At 41.8% G+C, this 20,086-nt stretch overlaps 1 protein-coding gene across 1 annotated transcript in view; it reads left to right on the forward strand.

The window, feature by feature from the left end:
• LOC131901657 (POTE ankyrin domain family member A-like) overlaps positions 1–9,014 on the forward strand; it is a 186,255-nt gene extending 177,241 nt beyond the window's left edge. Inside the window, exon 18 of the mRNA XM_059252767.1 lies at positions 8,920–9,014. Within this exon, the coding sequence (XP_059108750.1) occupies positions 8,920–8,999 (80 nt within the window). The 3' untranslated portion in view covers positions 9,000–9,014. The remainder of the gene's footprint in view (positions 1–8,919) is intronic.
• Positions 9,015–20,086: the final 11,072 nt, after the last annotated feature.

Here is a 20,086-nt window from a genome sequence, read left to right on the forward strand (position 1 = left end):
CTGTTCTGCCTCAATAGGAAACACAGTAGAGTAGAAGAGTGCTCTTTTCTCACAAGCAACATGTGTTTCTTGTTAGACAACCCAATGTTGAATTCCCCTTCAAAAAAAAAAAAGTTGAAACACATGCAGTCTCTTATCCTATGAGCAACAGTTCCCTTTGGGTAAGGAAAATCACTATTGGGCTCTTTTTGAGATACACAGGGGAAATGGCACTCGTGTCTGTTCCTAGGAAGTACAGTGCATTAAACAGAAGAGAAGCTACTATTGTGCTCAGTTTCGTAAGCAGAGTTGAACTATGTATGGACCGTGTGTGTAGGAAGCACAGTTCTATTGTTCTGAGTAGTCTCACTGTTCTGGCTGTAGAGGAAAAACACTAGAGTAGAAGAGTATTCTTTTGTCAAAAGCAGAATGTTTTTCTCGTTAGGCAACCCAGTGTTGAATTTTCCTTCAAAAAAGGAGTTGAATCACATGCAGTCTCTTATCCTATGAGCAACAGTTGTTTTCGGGTAAGGAAGTCACTTTTGGGCTCCCATTGCCATACACAGTGGAAATGGCACTCGTGTCTGTTTCCAGCTAGTACAGTGCATTGGATGGAGGAGAAGCTACTATTGTGCTCAGTATCCTAAGTAGAGTTGAACTAGATATGGCCTGTGTGTGTAGGAAGGACAGTTCTTTTGTTCTAAGTAAGCTCAGTGTTCTGGCTGTTTAGGAAACACAGTAGAGTAGAAGAGTGCTCTTTCCTCAAAAGTAGAATGTGTTTCTCCTTAAGCACCTGGTGTTGAATTCCTCTTCATAAACCGAGTTGTGCTGTGGGATGTTCTGTATGTCAAATGTGTTGCTGATTGGTCAATAAATAAAACACTGATGGGCCATTGGCTATGCAGGAAGAAGTATAGGCGGGACAAAGAGGAGAATAAAGCTGGGAAGTGGAAGGCTGAGTCAGAGACACTGCCAGCCGCCACAATGACAAACAGCATGTGAAGATGCCGGTAAGTCACTAGCCACGTGGCAAGGTATAGATTTATAGAGATGGGTTAATTTGAGCTGTAGGAACAGTTAGCAAGAAGCCTGCCACGGCCATACAGTTTGTAACCAATATAAGTCTCTGTGTTTACTTGGTTGGGTCTGAGTGGCTGTGGGACTGGCAGGTGAGAGAGATTTGTCCTGACTGTGGGTCAGGCAGGAAAACTCTAGCTACAGAGTTGTATCACATGCAGTCTCTTATCATAGGAGCCACAGTTCTTTTCGGTTAAGGAAAGTCACTATTGGGCTCCAATTGACATACACAGTGGAAAAGGCACTTGCATCTGTTCCCAGCAAGTACATTGCATTGGATGGAAGAAAAGCTAGTGTTGTGCTCAGTTTCCTAAGCAGAGTTGAACTAGATATGGCCCATGTGTGTGTGTAGTAAGCACAGTTCTTTTGTTCTGAGTAAGTTCACTGTTCTGTCTGTTGAGGAAACACAGTGGAGTAGAAGATTGCTCCTTTCTCAAAATCAGAGTGTGTTTCTCATAAGGCAATCTAGGGTTCAATTCCCCTTTATAAATAGAGTTGAATCACATGCAGTCTTTGGTCCTATCATCAAATTTTTTTTGAATAAGGAAAGACACCATTGGGCTCCCATTGGGATGGATAGACAGTGGAAATGGCACTTGCGTCTGTTCAGAGCACATAAAGTGCATTGGATGGAAGAGAGTTATTTGTGCTCAGTTTCTAAGCAGATTTGAACTACATATGGCCTGTGTATGTAGGAAGCACAGTTCATTTGTTCTGATTAAGCTCACTGTTCTGACGCTATAGGAAACACAGTAGAGTAGAAGAGTGCTCTTTTCTCAAAAGCAGAGTGTGTTTCTCATTATTCAACCCAGTGTTGAATTCCCCTTCAAAAAAGAGTTGAATCACATGCAGTATCTTATCCTATGAGCAACAGTTCTTTTCGGGTAAGGAAAGTCACTATTGGGCTCCCTTTGAGATACACAGTATAATTGGCACTTGCGTCTGTTCCCAGCAAGTACAGCATATTGTATGGAATGGAAACTACAGTTTTGCTAAGTTTCCTATGCAGAGTTGAACTTGATATGGCCCATGTTTACGAAGCCCAATTCTTTTGTTCTTAGTAAGCTCATGTTCTGCCTCAATGGGACACAGTAGAATAGAAGAGTGCTCTTTTCTTAAGAGCAGAGTATGTTTCTCGTTAGCCAACCCAGTGTTGAATTCCTCTTCATAAAACTAATGGAATCTTATGCAGTCTCCTATCCTACTAGCAACAGTTCTTTTTGGGTTAGGAAAGTCACTATTGTGCTCCCGTTGAGACACAGTAGAAATGTCACTAGTGTCTGTTCCCAGAAAGTACAGTGCATTGGATGGAAGAGAAACTACTGCTGTACTCAGTTTCCTAAGCAGAGTTGAACTAGATATGGCCCGTGTGTTTAGGAAGCACAATTCTTTTGTTCTGAGCAAGCTCACTGTTTTGGCTTTATAGGAAACACAGTAGAGTAGAACAATGCTCCTTTCTCAAAAGCAGAGTGTGTTCCTCATTAGGCAACCTAGTATTGAATTCCCCTTCATAAACAGGGTTGAATCACATGCAATCTCTTATCCTCTGAGTAACAGTTCTTTTCGGGTAAGGAAAGTCACTATTGGGCTCCCTTTGAAATACCCAGAGGAAATGGCACTCGCGTCTGTTCCCAGCAAGTACAGTGCAATGGATGGAAGAGAAGCTACTGTTGTGCTCAGTTTCTTATGCAGAGCCTAGTTCTTTTGTTCTGAGTAAGCTCACTGTTCTGGCTCTAGAGGAAACACAGTAGAATAGAAGAGTGCTCTTTTCTCAAAAGCAGAGTGTGTTTCTCATTAGGCAACCCAGTGTTGAATTCCCCTTCAAAAAAGGAGTTGAATCAAATGCAGTCATGTAACCTATGGGCAACAGTTCCTTTCGGGTAAGGAAAGTCACTATTGGGCCCCATTGAGATACACAGCGGAAATGGCACTCGCACCTGTTCCCAGCAACTATATTGCATTGGACAGAAGAGAAGCTACTGTTGTGCTCAGTTTCCATAGCAGAGTTGAACTAGATATGGCCCATGTGTGTAGGAAGCACAGTTCTATTGTTCTTAGTAAGCTCACTATTTTGGCTCTATAGGAAACACAGTAGAGTAGAAGAGTGCTCTTTTCTCAAAAGCAGAGTGGGTTTCTTGTTAGGAAACCCAGTGTTGAATTCAGTTTCATGAACGGAGTCGAATCACATGCAATCTCTTATCCTAAGAGCAACAGTTCTTTTCGTGTAAGGAAAGTCACTATTGGGCTCCCATTGAGATACTCAGAAGAAATGGCACTCATGTCTGTTAATTGCAAGTACAGTGCATTGGATAGAATAGAAGCTAGTGCTGTCCTCAGTTTCCTAATCAGAGTTGAACTAGATATGGTCTGTATGTTTAGCACCCACAGTTCATTTGTTCTGAGCAAGCTCACTGTTCTGCCTCAATAGGAAACACAGTAGAGTAGAAGAGTGCTCTTTTCTCAAAAGCAAAGTGTGTTTCTCGTTAGGCGACCAGATGTTGAATTCCCCTTCAAAAAAGGAGTTGAATCACATGCAGTCTCTTATCCTATGTGCAACAGTTCTCTTCGGGTAAGGAGGTCACTTTTGGGCTCCCATTGCCATACACAGTGCTTTTTCATTGGTTGAAAACCTAACCACATGACCTCCTTGACACAGCCTCCCTTACAGACTTCCAGGTCTTCTATAGTTGGCACTTGCCAACTTTAATTGAGATTAAAGGCATGTGTCTGCTTGTTGGCTGTATCCTTGAACACACGGAGATCCGTCTAGCTCTGGCCCCCAAGTGCTGGGATTAAAGGGATGCACCACCACCGCACAGCTTCTGGTATGGTTTGCGATTAGCTGTGACCCCCAAGCAACTTTATTTATTATATACAAATAAAATCACATTTGAGTACAAATAAAATATCACCATAGTATTTCCTATAGAGTCAGAACAGTGAGCTTGCTCAGAACAAAAGAACTGTGCTACCTATACACATGGGCCATATCTAATTCAACTCTGCTTAGGAAACTGAGAAGAACAGTAGCTTCTCTTACATCCAATGCACTATACTTTCTGGGAAAAGACGCAAGTGCTATTTCCACTGTGTATCTCAAAGTGAGCCCAGTAGTGACTTTCCTTATCCGCAAAGAACTGTTGCTCATAGGACAATAGACAGCATGTGATTCAACTCCATTTGTGAAGGGGAATTCAACACTGAATTGCCTTACAAGATACACACTCTGCTTTTGAGAAAGGAACACTCTTCTACTCTACTGTGTTTCCTATAGAGCCAAAAGAGTGAGCTTGCTCAGAAAAAATGAACTGTGCTTCCTACTCACATGGACCGCATCTAGTTCAACTCTTCTTAGGAAACTGAGAAGAACAGTAGCTTCTCTTACATCCAATGCACTATAGATGCTGAGAAGAGACACAGGTGCTAATTCTACTGGGTATCTCAATCAGAGCCCAATAGTTACTTTCCTTACCCGAAAAGAACTGTTGCTGGAAAAACAAGAGACAGCATGTGATTCAACTCCATTTATGAAGGGGAATTCAACACTAAGGTGTCTTACAAGAAACACACTCTGCTTTTGAGAAAGCAGCAGTCTTCTACTCTGCTCTGTTTTGTAGATGTAACTGACTTGTTAAATAAGAAACACAGAGCAAAATATATAGTTGAAAGGAAGAGGTCAGAGCCATAGCTAAAAGTTAAAACCTTACCCTTCACTGCTGCCGCTGTCCTCAGCAAGTGAACAATTTCCTGTGCGCTTGTCTTATTATAGACATTCTGTTCTGCCTTCTCATTGGTTGAAAACCTAACCACATGTGCTCCTCATCACTGCCTGTCTGGACAGACCTCCAGGTCTTCTATGGTTGGTATTGACATTAAAGCTGTGTGTCTCCATGTTGGCTGTATACTTGAACACACAGAGATCCGCCTAGCTCTGCTTCCCAAGTGCTGGGATTAAAGGCATGCACCACCACCATCCAACTTATGCTATTGCTTGCTATTAGCTCTGATCCCCAGGCAATTTTATTTATTAACATACAAATAATTTCATATTTCAGGACAAATAAAATATCACCATAGTGTTTCCTATACAGTCAGAATAGTGAGCTTGCTCAGAACAAAGAAACTGGGCTTCCTACCCACACTGGCCATATCTAATTCAACTCTGTTTAGGAAACTGACAAGAACAGTAGCTTCTCTTACATCCAAAGCATTGTAGTTGCTGTGAACAGACGTGGGTGCTAATTCCACTGTGTATCTCAATGGGAGCCCAATAGTCAATTTCCCTACCCAAAAAGAACAGTTGTTTGTAGGAAAAGAGACAGAATATGATTCAACTCCATTTATGAAGGGGAATTAAACACTGGGTTACCTTAAAAGACACACTCTGCTTTTGAGAAAGGAGCACTCTTCTACTCTACTCTGTTTCCTATAGAGCCAGTACAGTGACCTGGCTCAGAACCAAAGAAGTGTGCTTCCTAAAACACGGGCCATATCAAGCTCAACTGTGCTTAGGAACCTGAGAAGAACACCAACTTCTCTTACATCCAGTGCACTGTACTTGCTGGGAACAGACACGGGAGTTATTTCCACTGTGTATATCAATGGGAGCTTAATAGTGACTTTGCTTACCCAAAAAGGACTGTTACTCATAGGACAAGAGACAAAATGTGATTCAAATCTGTTTGTGAAGGGGAATTAAACAAGGAGTACACTTACAAGAAATACACTCAGCTTTTGAGAAAGGAGCACTCTTCTACTCTCTTGTGTTTCCTATATAGCCAGAACAGTGAGCTCAGAACAAATGAACTGTGCTTCCTACACACAAGGCCACATCTAGTTCAACTCCGCTCAGGAAACTGAGAAGAACAGTAGCTAGTCTTCCATCGAATGCACTGTACTTGCTAGGAACAGAAGCGGGTGCTATTTCCAGTGTGTATCTCAATGGGGGCACAATAGTGACTGTCTTTACCCGAAAAGAACTGTAGTTGTAGGACAAGAGACAGCATGTGATTCATATCGGCTTGTGAGGGGAATTCTACACGGAGTTGCCTTACAAGAAACACACTCTGCTTTTGAAAGGAGCACTCCTCTATGCTACTGTGTTTCCTAAGAGCCAGAACACTGAGCTTGCTCAGAACAAAAGAACTATCCTTCCTACACACACGGGCCATATCTAGTTCAACCCTGTTGAGGAAACTAAGAAGAACTGGAGGTTCTCTTTCATCCAATGCACTGTACTTGCTACAAACAGACGTTTGTGCTAATTCCACGGTGTATCTCAATGGAAACCCAACACTGACTTTCCTTACCAGAAAAAAAATGTTGCTCATAGGATAAGAGACAGCATGTAATTTAAATCTGTTTGTGAAGGGAAATTCAACTCTGAGTAGCCTAACAAGAAACACTCTGCTTTTGAGAAAGGAGCACGGTTGTACTCTACTGTGTTTCCTATAAATCCATGAGAGTGTGATTGTTCACAACAAAATACCAGTGCTTCCTAAACACACAGGTCATATTTAGTATTACTCTGCTTAGGAAACTGAGAAGAATGGTAGCTTCTCTTATATTCAATGTGTGTACTTGCTGGAAATAGAAGCGAGTGCTATTTCCACTGTGTAGCACAATGGGAGCCCAATAGTGACTTTCCTTACCCAAAAAGAACTATTGCTCTTAGGACAAGACAGCATGTGATTCAATTCTTTTACTAGGGGATTTCAACACTGAGTTGTCTTCCAAGAAAGACACTCTACCTTTGAGAAAGGAGCACTCTTCTAATATACTGTGTTCCTATACCACAAGAACAGTGAGTTTGCTCAGAACAAAGAACTGATCGTCCTACACACAAGGGTCATATCTAGAACAGTAGCTTCTCTTACTTCCAATGCATTGTACTTGCTGGGAAAAGAAGAAAGTGGTTTTTCCAATAAGTTTCTCAATAGGTGCCCAATAGTGACTTCAATTACCTGAAAACAACTGTTGCTTTTAGAAGAAGAGACAGCATGGGATTCAACTCCTATTATGAAGGAGAATTCAACACTGAGTTAGCTTACAAGAAACAACCTGCCCTTTGAGAAAGGAGCACTCTTCTACTCTACTGTGTTTCCTATAGAGCCAGAATAGTAAGCATGCTCAGAACAAAAAAAGTCTTCTTCCTACACACACAGCATGTGATTCAACTCCATTTATGAATGGGAATTCAAAACAGAGTTTCCTTACATGGAACACACTCTGCTTTTGAGAAAAGAGCACTCTTGTACTCTATTATGTTTCCTCTATTGTGGGGCGTTTACCCAACCACCCCCACAGTTCCCCAGAGTTTTCTTGAGTGCGAGCAGCAGGAAATATTAGATAGAAGGATTTATTGCGGAGAATATCTCGGAGATAAACAGATAGAAAATAAAGGATAGCCTCGAGAGGGCCTGGAACCTATTCCAATGGGCCCTGACTGTCTCTGCCCCAGGGTTTTTATAGAGACGCCAAGGGGTGGAGCAAAAGACCTCCTCCCCCAGCACAGCCAAGTGCAGACCATCCCAGACACCTGCACTTAGGCCCGTGGTCTAATCATCCTTTATGCGGACCTGCTGGGTAAAGCCACGAGGAACCCGAGAACGGGCTCTCACAGGTCCCCCTTTCTTAATATATAAAAAATAACTATTAATGGCTTACAGCAATCTCCAAGCTGTTACACCTCCCAGTATGGGAGTAGAGGATGATATAGATGGCATTTCTCTTTTGAATTAGTTCCAAGGTGACTACAGCAGTCTTAGCTGCCTCAAGCCCTTTCTAAGCCAAAAACTCTTAAGGTGACTACAAACTTAAAGAATCCCTTAGCTTCATCATTACCATTAACAGGTTAACATAAACATTGCTATACATAGCCACAATTCTCTCAGTCTTACAATTCAAAGCAAACTCTTAACAGAGCCATTTGAATTAGCATAAATGGTGCTAAATATAGTTAACAATTTTCTCCGTCTTACAACTTTAACTCAATCATTTGAATTTTCTTGCTAACAGAACATAGGAAAAACTTTGATGTATTCATATCAAACTTAAATATTCCTTAACTCCACAAAACTAGGGTGCATTAATATCAATAGGGTAAATATAATTTCTGCAAACATAATTCAACCTCATAACTCCTCCTTTTCTTTATAATTTTTTAAACAAAATCTAAAACCTAGTTAGAAGAACCCAAACTCATACAATTCCTACAAACCCATACTGAAAAGCAATCTTCTCAATATAACCATTAACACTTTGAAAACTTAGCAAAACATCCAAAAGCAGTTTCTTAATAAAACTCTTTACACTTTAAAAGTAGTCTCTTAATATACCCCATTTGCATTTCTTACTAACAAAAACATGACATTAATCCCTCAAACAACTTTTGAAATTAGACTAAGGAATATTAACTCTTCCCCCTTTCTTTATAATTTAAGCAAAATCTCAAGCCTAGTTAGAAAACCCAAACTTTTCAATTTAAACAGTTTCATTTGTAACACAAAACCAGTTCTGTATGTAATTCCATTTTTACATAAACAGTTCCACAAAACAATTGCGTTCTTAACACGGAATACATGAAAAACCAGCATATACGCATACACAAAACTGTATCTTGATTCTAGGTAGAAATAATAAATTTCTTCATTTAAACAGTTCCATTTTTAACCCAATTCCAGAAAACAGTTCCTAGGTCATTACTATAAGTAAACTCAAAATTGTCCCATTGCAATGAAATCTCTACTATTCATTTCATTTCTTTTTTTTTTAATTTTTATTTTGCAATACAATTCAGTTCTACATATCAGCCACAGATTCCCTTGTTCTCCCCCCTCCCGCTCCCCTCACCTTCCCCCCCAGCCCGCCCCCCATTCCAATCTCCTCCAGGGCAAAGCCTTCCCCACAGACTGAGATCAACCTGGTGGACTCAGTCCAGGTAGGTCCAGTCCCCTCCTCCCAGGCCGAGCCAAGGGACCCTGCATAGGCCCCAGGTTTCAAACAGCCGACTCATGCAATGAGCACAGGACCCAGTGCCACTGCCTGGATGCCTCCCAAACAGATCAGGCCAATCAACTGTCTCACCCACTCAGAGGGCCTGATCCAGTTGGTGACCCCTCAGCCATTGGTTCATATTTCATGTGTTTCCGTTTGTTTGGCTATTTGTCTCTGTGCTTTATCCGACCTTGGTCTCAACAATTCTCGCTCATATAAACCCTCCTCATTCTCGCTAATTGGACTCCCAGAGATCCACCTGGATCCTAGTCATGGATCTCTGCCTCCAGATCCATCAGTAGTTGGATGAGGTTTCTAGCACGACAATTAGGGTGTTTGGCCATCCCATCACCAGAGTAGGTCAGTTCGGATTGTCTCTCGACCATTGCCAGCAGTCTGTTGTGGGGGTATCTTTTTGGATTTCTGTGGGCCTCTCTAGCACTTTGTTTCTTCCTATTCTCATGTGGTCTTCATTTACCATGGTCTCCTATTCCTTGTTCTCCCTCTCTGTTTTTGATCCAGCTGGGATCTCCCACTCACCCAAGCTCTCTTTCCCTCGACCCTCGCCCTTCACTACCCCCCCCAAGATCCAGCTATACCACTCTTGGGTATCTTTACTTCTTACAAGCTTATTACTACACGTCTTAAGACTACCTTCGATATTTCTTGCAAGCTTATTTTCTTAAAGGAACTCTATAGATCTATTTTACAAACTTACACAGGGCTACTATTAGCATATATTTAACTTAGCAAACACCTAAAGATTTCTTAACACAGATCTAACAAGAGAATTTTTACAAACTCACATATCTTATTTTCATCTTTTTCTATTTCTTACTCTTAATTATTAGTACTATCTCTATTAGACAGATTCTCTTAACTAGACAGGAAGTACGTACATCATTTCTAAATTTTAGAGTTTATAGTCAGCTTTGTTATAAAGCACTGGGATTTAGTGAGTGTTGTTATAGAATTGTGATAGTTGTTGCTAGGGGACTATAACCTTCCCAGGATGATGCCACACTCCAAAGTTGCCAGTTCTCTCAGCCGTTCCGGACCGGCAGAGATGCACTGTCAGTGGTAAATGGTTTTTAACTAGAGGCTGTCCCTTCACCCAAATTCATAATAGTTCCCCTAAGTGCTTCAATTCAGACAAACGTTTCTATTACAGCAGTACTTTTGGTTTGTTCTACGGAAAAACTTCACTTCACACTGAGGGTGAAATTACCGTATTTAGCTGCTGTAAGGTCTTTGCCAAATACCGCACAGCTATTAGGTGATATAAAGTATTTTTCCAAAGGAGCTAGTAAAGCCAAAAGCGGCACAGCTCCGAACTGTATTTAGTATTTTCTCTTCATTAGCTTTAACTCCTGTTATTAGCAGTTGTAATATTTAGCATTGATTTTTTTATAAGGAACTTTCAGGTGAAGCAACTCTTTTGTAAGACAGCTAGATTTTCTGAAGTTTGTTCCCATCTATAAAGCAGTCATTTCTTTGAATGCCTGTTTCCTTGTCTCCTTATTAGATTTGCAAAGGAATCACTCATTGCAGGCAGTTTGTTCAAAAGGTAAAGAGTTTTTAATTTCACGTAAGTCTCCTTCATATCTAAGACAATGTTCAGTGTATAAACTGCTTTCTCTTGTTTTAAGGATTTTAAAGTGGCTTGTTTGATCTTAAAGGTAGCTTTTTGTCATCCAACTACCGTAAAAATTTGCACAGCTATTAGGGTAAACAAGTCATTTTACCAAGGAGCCCCAAACCGTGAAGCACCTAGTTCCGTATCCTTTCAATTTTTCATTGGAACTGACACTTAAACTCTTAGATGATTTTCCTCCTTATTCTTTTAAAAGCTGTATTTTAAGTTTATCATGAACGTATTTTCGAGCTGACAAAAGTGTTTCAGGGCAATGTCGCCATCTTTAGCAGAAAAACTACCTTTCCCAGAATGCATTTCCCTTATATCAGTCCATAATAAGATCAGTCCCATATCGGTCCCTTATCTCAGTCATTTCCCATAGTTCTTTTTGGGTCTGAGAGTCAACTGGTTCTCTTTTACCAGACTTGCTTACAAATTCTTGCCTGGGAGGTTTGAACAAAGTTTTTTGCTTTTGCAATGGGAGATTTGAACAAGCATTTTACATTTTCAGCTATGGCACGTTGGGAGATTCCTGGTCTCTCCTCAGCTGGCTATAACAGATGTCTCTCCTTCATCAGACACTGGCCCCAAATCAGAACCGCACCTGCCTCGTTAGCTGGCATTGAGGCTGGCATTTCTGATAGCAACTTTCCTAGGGGCTTGTGTTTGTCTTAGCCAGTCAGTGAAAAACAAGATCATTTACAACAGCTTTTCCATAGCTCCTTCAGAGAGATTTTCTCCCACTGATCTATCTCATTTTGCTTGTTCCTTCCTTCCCCAGATGCAGAGCTTCAGGTATCTGTCTGTGGCTCTGTTCCTCTGTTAGCTGCCTTTGGAGGTAGGGGCTTTTTTTCTCCCCCTGAATCCACCTCAAATTCTAGCAGCTTTTTCAGGTCATATATTTTCTGGGGAGGATTATGTTCCTTCTCTGTTTCTTCAGAGTATTTCTCCCAGACAGTTCCCAGTTTGGTCTCAGTTTATCCCCTCTACCCCAGAAAGTTTCCGACACTACAGTGGCGGCTTTCCCTGCTACCGAAGGTAGGGGCTTTAGTCCGTTTCTGTTTTTGGGGTTTGTGTGGTTTGCGTACAGACTGAAAATCTAACAAGGGAGGTTTTTGCCATTTCTAAACTCCCATTAGGACAGGTGTTTTGCTTCATCAGGCCTTCACCTGGTCCAGTCCCCCAGTAGGTTGTGTTTGTCTGGGTGCTCAAGGACAGAGCTTATGCCAGAGGCAATCACCCCTTAGGGCTATACTCCCTCATCTGATCGGGAGTTAGTTGAAACAAAGCTTTTCTCAAAGAGGTGCTTTCTCTGACAGAAAAGAAAGCTTTACTAGTTCTGTTCTGCCCTGGCTGGGCTCTTTCCTCAGACAGCATTCTGACTCAGCAGCACAACTGCTTCAGACACAGTTCAGCTTTACTGTTTTCCCAGAAAGGTCCTTACTTTGATAGAAAAGCTTTTTTCAGATTTCTTTTTGCAGTTGTGGACCTATCAACCCGGGACTTGTAGGAAAGCAGACAACTGTGCTGTTCCCACTGGCTTTAGTTTTGTTTGTTCATTAGCAATCTTCCCCTGGGTCCTGCACCTTCCTGCCTCAGCTCTGTGCTCCAGGAAGTTTGCAACTGCAAGAACCCTAGTATCCCCGAAATGCATTCCAACTCAGAGATACTGGCCAGTCGCCTCTGGGTTTTTGGTCAGAAGCTAGGATACAATGCTAACAGTTTGCACTGCTTCAGGGGATCTTTGCATTAGGACAATTAGGAGTACCTTTTTATTCTGAAACGCTCACTCAGAAACAAAACCCTTGATGCCTCAGCTTGGCTGTAACTGAAAAGCTTGGCTTTTTGCTTTTCTCAGGTAAGGTTTCCGGCCCTTTTGGGCTCTTTACCCACACTCTCCCAAGCATTTCCCTCAGGGGACTCTGACCCACTGTCTTTTACTAGCTTGAAGAGACAGAGCTTAGAAGAGGTTTTTAGAAACTTGTCCCTGCCTCCTGCATTGCAGGGAGGATTTTTAAAGCTTGAAAGAGAACTTAGGTTTTGCTGTCTTAAGAGGTTTGTTGTTTTCCCTTTGAGCTAATCTCAGGTGGTCCCCATACTAATATCTTCAGGTGATTCTAGTTTTTGCCCTTCTGAGAGAAAGTTAAAGGCTTTAGTTTTTAAGTTTGAGAGCATTTGAGAAAGATGAAGCCTTTTTTAAAGAGATTTTTCCCCCAAATTTTCCAAGAAAAGCTTTATAGTTTGAGAAAGATTTTTTCCCCAGGAGAAAGACCAACTTTTCCCAAAACTTCCCAACTTTAAACTTTTTGGCTTTACACCCCCATTTTTGCCTCAGGGAGAAAGCATTTTCTCCTGCCACTTGGATTTAGCATTTCAGCTGTCCCCAGGTCAAGAAGCTTCCATAGGAAACTTTTTCTTCCCCAAAAGCTCAGAGAAGAGCTTTTTTACTACTCATAAAGCCCAAAGAAAGATTTTTCCCAGTTTGCGTTTATAGCCACCAAAGTTAGAAAATTGTAGAGTTTTTCTGTCTTGTTGCCTTATTTTTTTCTACATAATCTTACACTTCTAAGTTTTTCCTACACTATTACTACGCTATATCTTATACTTATTTTTCACAGATAGAAATTAAGAAAGGGATAGAAGATAGAAAATTTTGACAGAAGAGAATTTCGCTGCAGCATCGGACATCCTTCCAGTCCGCTTTCTTTTTCTCTCGAGGATAAAACCCCTGCCTCTCAATATATATAAAAAATATATATATTCCATAACACCGGCATGCCTTATCCACTGGCAGGGCTGAACTCGGCACTTTTGCCAAAAACTCTGTAATAAAACTATTACTTTGTCTTTAGTCCCTGTTCATTTGTATTTAGTCCCCCCTTTTTTTAGTCCCCCTTTTTTTAGTCCCCCTTTTTTTAGTCCCCCTTTTTTTAGTCCCTTTTTTTCTTTATTCTTTAGTCCCTGTTCATGGCGCCATTCTGTGGGGTGTTTACCCAACCACCCCCACAGTTCCCCAGAGTTTTCTTGGGTGCGAGCAGCAGGAAATATTAGATAGAAGGATTTATTGCGGAGAATATCGTGGAGATAAACAGATAGAAAATAAAGGATAGCCTCGAGAGGGCCTGGAACCTATTCCAATGGGCCCTGACTGTCTCTGCCCCCAGGGTTTTATAGAGACGCCAAGGGGTGGAGCAAAAGACCTCCTCCCCCAGCACAGCCAAGTGCAGACCATCCCAGACACCTGCACTTAGGGCCATGGTCTAATCATCCTTTATGCGGACCTGCTGGGTAAAGCCACGAGGAACCCGAGAACGGGCTCCCACACTCTATAGCCAGAACAATGAGGTTGTTCAGAACAAAAGAACTGTGCTTCCTACACAATGGCCACATCTAGTTCAACTCTGCTTAGGAACCTGAGCAGAACAGTAGCTTCTCTTACATCCAATACACTGTAATTGCTGGGAACAGATGAGAGGGCCATTTGCCCTGTGTATCTCAAAGGAAGCCCTATAGTGACTTTCCTTACCAGAAAAGAACATTTGCTCTTAGGACAAGAGACAGCATGTGATTCAACTCTGTTTATGAAGGGATAATTAACCCCGAGTAGCCTTATAAGAAACACCCTCTGCTTTTGAGAAAGGAGCACTCTTTTATTCTACTGTGTTTCCTACAGAGCCAGAATAGTAAGCTTGCTCAAAACAAAAGTACTGTGCTTCCTAAGAACATGGATCTATCTAGTTTAACTCTGCTTAAGAAATGAGAACAACAGTAGCTTCTCTTACATCAAATGCTCTGTACTTGCTATGAACAGAAATGGGTGCTGTTTGCACTGTATATTTCAATAGGAGTCCAATAGTGACTTTCCTTACTCGAAAAGAACTGCTGCTACTAGGACAGGAAACAGCGTGTGATTCAATTCCATTTATGAAGTGGAAATTAACACTGATTTACCTCACAAGAAACACAATCTGTGCTTGAGAAAGGATCACTCTTCTACTCTACTGCATTTCCTATAGAGCCAGAACAGTGAGCTTTCTCAGAACAAAAGAACTGTTCTTCCAATACACACGGGACATATCTAGTTTAGATTAACTTACATCCAATGCACTGTAGTTGTTGGGACCAGACGTGGGTATTATTTGCTCTGTGTATGTTTATGGGTACCCAATAGTGACTTTCCTTACCAGAAAAGAGCTGTTGCTCATAGGGCAAGAGACAGCAGGGGATTCAAATCCGTTTATGAAGGGGAAGTTAACACTGAGCTTCCTTACAAGAAACACACTCTGCTTTTGAGAAAAGAGCTCTCTTATACTCTACTGTTTTTTCTATAGAGCTAGAACAGTGAGCTTGCTCAGAACAGAAGAATTGTGCTTCCAACACGCCGGCCATATCTAGTTACAGTCTGCTTAGGAAACTGACAAGAATCGTACCTTCTCTTACATCCAATGCATTGTACTTTCTGGGAACAAACGCGGGTTCTGTTTTCACTGTGTATCTCAATGGGAGCCCAATAGTGGCTTTCCTAATTTAAAAAGAACTTTTGCTCATAGGACAGCATGTGATTCAACTTCGTTTATGAAGGGGAAATTTACGCTGAGTTACCACACAAGAAACACACTCTGCTTTTGAGAAAGGAGCGCACTTCCATTCTACTGTGTTTCCTATAGAGCCATAATAGTGAGCTTGCTTAGAACAAAAGTTCTATGCTTCCTAAAAACACTGGCCATATCTATTTTAACTCTGCTTAGGAAACTGAGAAGAACCATAGCTTCTCTTATATCCAATGCTCTGTACTTGCAATGAACAGACATGGTGCTGTTTGTACTGTGAATCTTAAAGGGAGCCCAAAAGTGACTTTCTTTACCCAAAAAGAACCGTTGCTCATAGGACAGGAGACAGCATGTGACTCAACTCTGTTTATGAAGAGGAAATTAACACCTAGTTGCCTTAAAAAAGACACCCTCCGCTTTTGAGGAATGAGCACACTTCTGTGTTTCCTATAGAGCCAGAACAGTAAGCTTGCTCAGAACAAAATTAATTGGTGTTCACTTTGGAAATCAATATGGCGCTTTCTTAGAAAATTGGGAATCCATCTCCCCCAAGATCCAGCTATACCACTCTTGGGCTTATACCCAAGGAATGCTCAACCACACCACAAGAGCACTTGTTCAGCTATGTTCATATCAGCATTGTTTGTAATAGCCAGAACATGGAAACAACCTAGATGCCCTTCAACTGAAGAATGGATAAACAAAATGTGGTACATATACACAATGGAATACTACTCAGCAGAGAAAAACAATGACATCATGAGGTTTGCAGACAAATGGATGGACCTAGAAAAAATCATCCTGAGTGAGGTATCCCAGACTCAGAAAGACAAACATGGTATGTACTCACTCATAACAGGATACTAGATGTGGAACAAGGATGACTGGACTGCTACTCACATCACCAGGCAGGCTACCTGGAAAACAGGACCCCAAGAAAGACACAGGGATCGCCCAATGACAGAGAAATGGAATGAGATCTACATGAACAGCCTGGACACGAGTGGGGGTAGTGAAGGGCGAGGGTGGAGGGAAAGAGAGCTTGGGTGAGTGGGAGATCCCAGCTGGATCAAAAACAGAGAGGGAGAACAAGGAATAGGAGACCATGGTAAATGAAGACCACATGAGAATAGGAAGAAACAAAGTGCTAGAGAGGCCCACAGAAATCCACAAAGATACCCCCACAACAGACTGCTGGCAATGGTCGAGAGACAGTCCGAACTGACCTACTCTGGTGATGGGATGGCCAAACACCCTAATTGTCGTGCTAGAAACCTCATCCAACTACTGATGGATCTGGAGGCAGAGATCCATGACTAGGCCCCAGGTGGATCTCTGGGAGTCCAATTAGCGAGAATGAGGAGGGTTTATATGAGCGAGAATTATTGAGACCAAGGTCGGATAAAGCACAGAGACAAATAGCCAAACAAACGGAAACACATGAAATATGAACCAATGGCTGAGGGGTCACCAACTGGATCAGGCCCTCTGAGTGGGTGAGACAGTTGATTGGCCTGATCTGTTTGGGAGGCATCCAGGCAGTGGCACTGGGTCCTGTGCTCATTGCATGAGTCGGCTGTTTGAAACCTGGGCCTATGCAGGGTCGCATGGCTCAGCCTGGAAGGAGGGGACTGGACCTACTTGGACTGAGTCCACCAGGTTGATCTCAGTCTGTGGGGAAGGCTTTGCCCTGGAGGAGATTGGAATGGGGGGTGGGCTGGGGGGAAGGTGAGGGGAGCGGGAGGGGGGAGAACAAGGGAATCTGTGCCTGTATGTAGAACTTAATTGTATTGCAAAATAAAAATTTTTTAAAAAAATTAATTGGTGTTGCAGGAATCATAGGAGGTGTTATTAATAAAAACAAATCTGAGGCCAGTTATTGGGGTGAACACTGGAAGATCAGAGAGACAGAACAAACCACAGCTACCCTCACCTGGCCAACTTCTCAGCTGATCTTGTTTCCTCAGACTGGAGGCCTCTGAGTCCTCATCCAGAATGGGTCTCAGCTGAATTGCTACTCAAAAGTCTGAATGCTTAACAAGTCAAATGATTGACCAGCCAAATGCTTCTAGTTTCTGGTCCTCAGGCCTTATACACCTTTCTGCTTTCTACCACCACTCCCTGGGATTAAAGGCTTGCTTTCTGGGATTAAAGGCATGATGAGTCACCATGCCTGTCTGTATCATGGAACACATGGCTTTCTGCCTCTGGAATGCTTGAATTACAGGCAGGTGCTACCACTGCCTATACTTTATGTTTAATATTGTGGCTGCACTGTGTCTGACCCCAGATAAGTTTATTAGCAAACACAATATTTGCGGAAAACAATATCACAACTGAGCTTCCTAAAAATACGGGCCATATCTAGTTGAACTCTGTTTAGGAAACTGAGAAGAACAGTAGCTTCTCTTACATCCAATGCACTATATATGCTGGGAACAGATGCAGCTGCTATTTGCACTGTGTATGGCAATGGGAGCACAATAGTGACTTTTTTTTACCCGAAAAGAACTGTTGCTGGTAGGACAGGAAACAGCATGTGATTCAACTCCATTTATGAAGGGGAAATCAACATTCAGTTGCCTTACAAGAAACACACTCTGCTCTTGAGAAAGGATCACTCTTCTAGTCCACTGCATTTCCTAAAGAGCGAGAACTGGGAGCTTGCTAAGAACAAAAGAATTGTGCTTCCTATACACATGGGCCATATCTAGTTCAACACTGCTTAGGAAAATGAGAAAAACCATAGATTAAGTTACATCCAATGCACTGTAGTTGTTGTGAACAGACTCAGGTGGTATTTGCTCTGTGTATGTCAATGAGAACCCAACAGTGACTTTCCTTACACAAAAGAACTGTTGCTCTTAGGACAAGAGACAGCATGGGATTCAAATCTGTTTAAGGAGGGGAAGTTAACATTGAGTTCTCTTACAAAGGAACACACTCAACTTTGGAGAAGAGGACACTCTTCCACTCAACTATGTTTCCTATAGAGCCAAAACAGTGAGCTTCTCAGAAAAAAGTACTGTGCTTCCTAAAAACACGCACCATATCTAGTTTAACTCTGCTTAGCAAACTGAGAAGAATGGTAGCTTCTGTTACATACAATGAAATGTACCTGCTTGGAACAGACGAGGGTGCTATTGCACTGTGTCTCAATGGGAGCCCAATAGTGACTTCCCTAACCCGAAAAGAACTGTTGCTGGTACGACAAGAGACAGCATGTGAATCAACTTCATTTATGAAGGGGAAATTAACACTCAGTTGCCTTACGACAAACACAATCTGTGCTTGTGAAAGGATCACTCTTCTACTCTACTGCATTGACTACAGAGCCAGAACAGTAAGCTTGCTCAGAACAAAAGAACTGTGCTTCCTATACACACGAGTTATACCTAGTTCAACTCTGCTTACAAAAATGAGAAGACCCATAGATTACATTACATCCAATGAACTGTAGTTGTTGTGATCAGACACGGGCGTGATTAACTATGTATGTCAATGGGAACCCAATAGTGACTTTCCTAATGGGAAAAGAACTCTTGTTCTTAGGACAAGAGACAGCATGGGATTCAAATCTGTTTATGAAGGGGAAGCTAACATAGAGTTCCCTTACAAGAAACACATGCAGCTTTTGAGAAAGGAGGACTCTTCTACACTACTGTGTTAACTACAAACCCAGAACATTTAGCTTGCTCAGAACAAAACAACTTTGCTTTCTACACTCAAGGGCCATATCTAGTTCAACTCAGCTTAGTAAACTGAGAAGAACTGTAGTTTTTCTTACACCAATGCACTGTAGTTGCTGGGAACAGATGCAAGTACCATTTCCACTGTGTATCTCAATGGGGCCCAATAGTGACTTTCCTTATCCGAAAGCAACTGTTGCTCAGAGGTTAAATAACTGCATTTGATTCAACTCCTTTTTTGAAGGGAAATTCAACACTGGGTTGCCTAACAAGAAACACACTCTGCTCTCAAGTAAAGAGCACTCTTCTACTCTACTGTGTTTCCTATAGAGCCAGAATAGTGAGCTGCTCAAAACAGAAAAAGTGTGCTTCCAACACACACGAGACATATCTAGTTACACTCTGATTAGGAAAATGAGAAAAACCACACCTTCTCCTACATCCAATACACTGTACCTCCAGGAAACAGAGGCAGGGCTGTTTTCACTGTGTATCTCAGTGGGAGCCCAATAGTGGCTTTCATTATTCAAAAAGAATTGTTGATTCTCAGACAAGAGACAGCATGTGATTCAACTCCGTTTATGAATGGGAAATTAGCATTGAGTTACCTCACAAGAAACACATTCTGCTTTTGAGAAAGGAGCACTCTTCCACTCGACTGTGTTTCTTAAACAGCCAGACATTGAGTTTTCACAGAACAATAGAATTGTGCTTCATACAAACACGGGCCGTATCTAGTTCAACACTGCTTAGGAAACTGACAAGACAGCTGGGAACAGACACAAGTCCATTTCCACTGTATATCTCAAGTGGAAATAAATAGTGACTTTCCTTACTCTAAAAGAATTGTTGCTCGTAGGATAAGAGACTTCATGTGATTCAACTCCGTTTATGAAGGGGAATTCAACAGTGGGTTGCCTAACTAGAAACACACTCTGCTCTTGAGTAAAATGCACTCTTCTACTCTACTGTGTTCCCTATAGAGGCAGAACAGTGAGCTTACTCAGAACAAAAGAACTGTGCTTCCTATACAAAGGAGCATATCTAGTTCACCTTTGCTTAAGAAACTCAGAAGAACTGTAGCTTCTCTTACTTCCAATGCACTGTACATGCTGGGAACAGATGCCGGTACTATTTGTACTGTGAATCTCAATGGGAGT

Source organism: Peromyscus eremicus, unplaced genomic scaffold, assembly GCF_949786415.1.
Source record: "Peromyscus eremicus unplaced genomic scaffold, PerEre_H2_v1 PerEre#2#unplaced_182, whole genome shotgun sequence".
NCBI classification, from domain to species: domain Eukaryota; kingdom Metazoa; phylum Chordata; class Mammalia; order Rodentia; family Cricetidae; genus Peromyscus; species Peromyscus eremicus.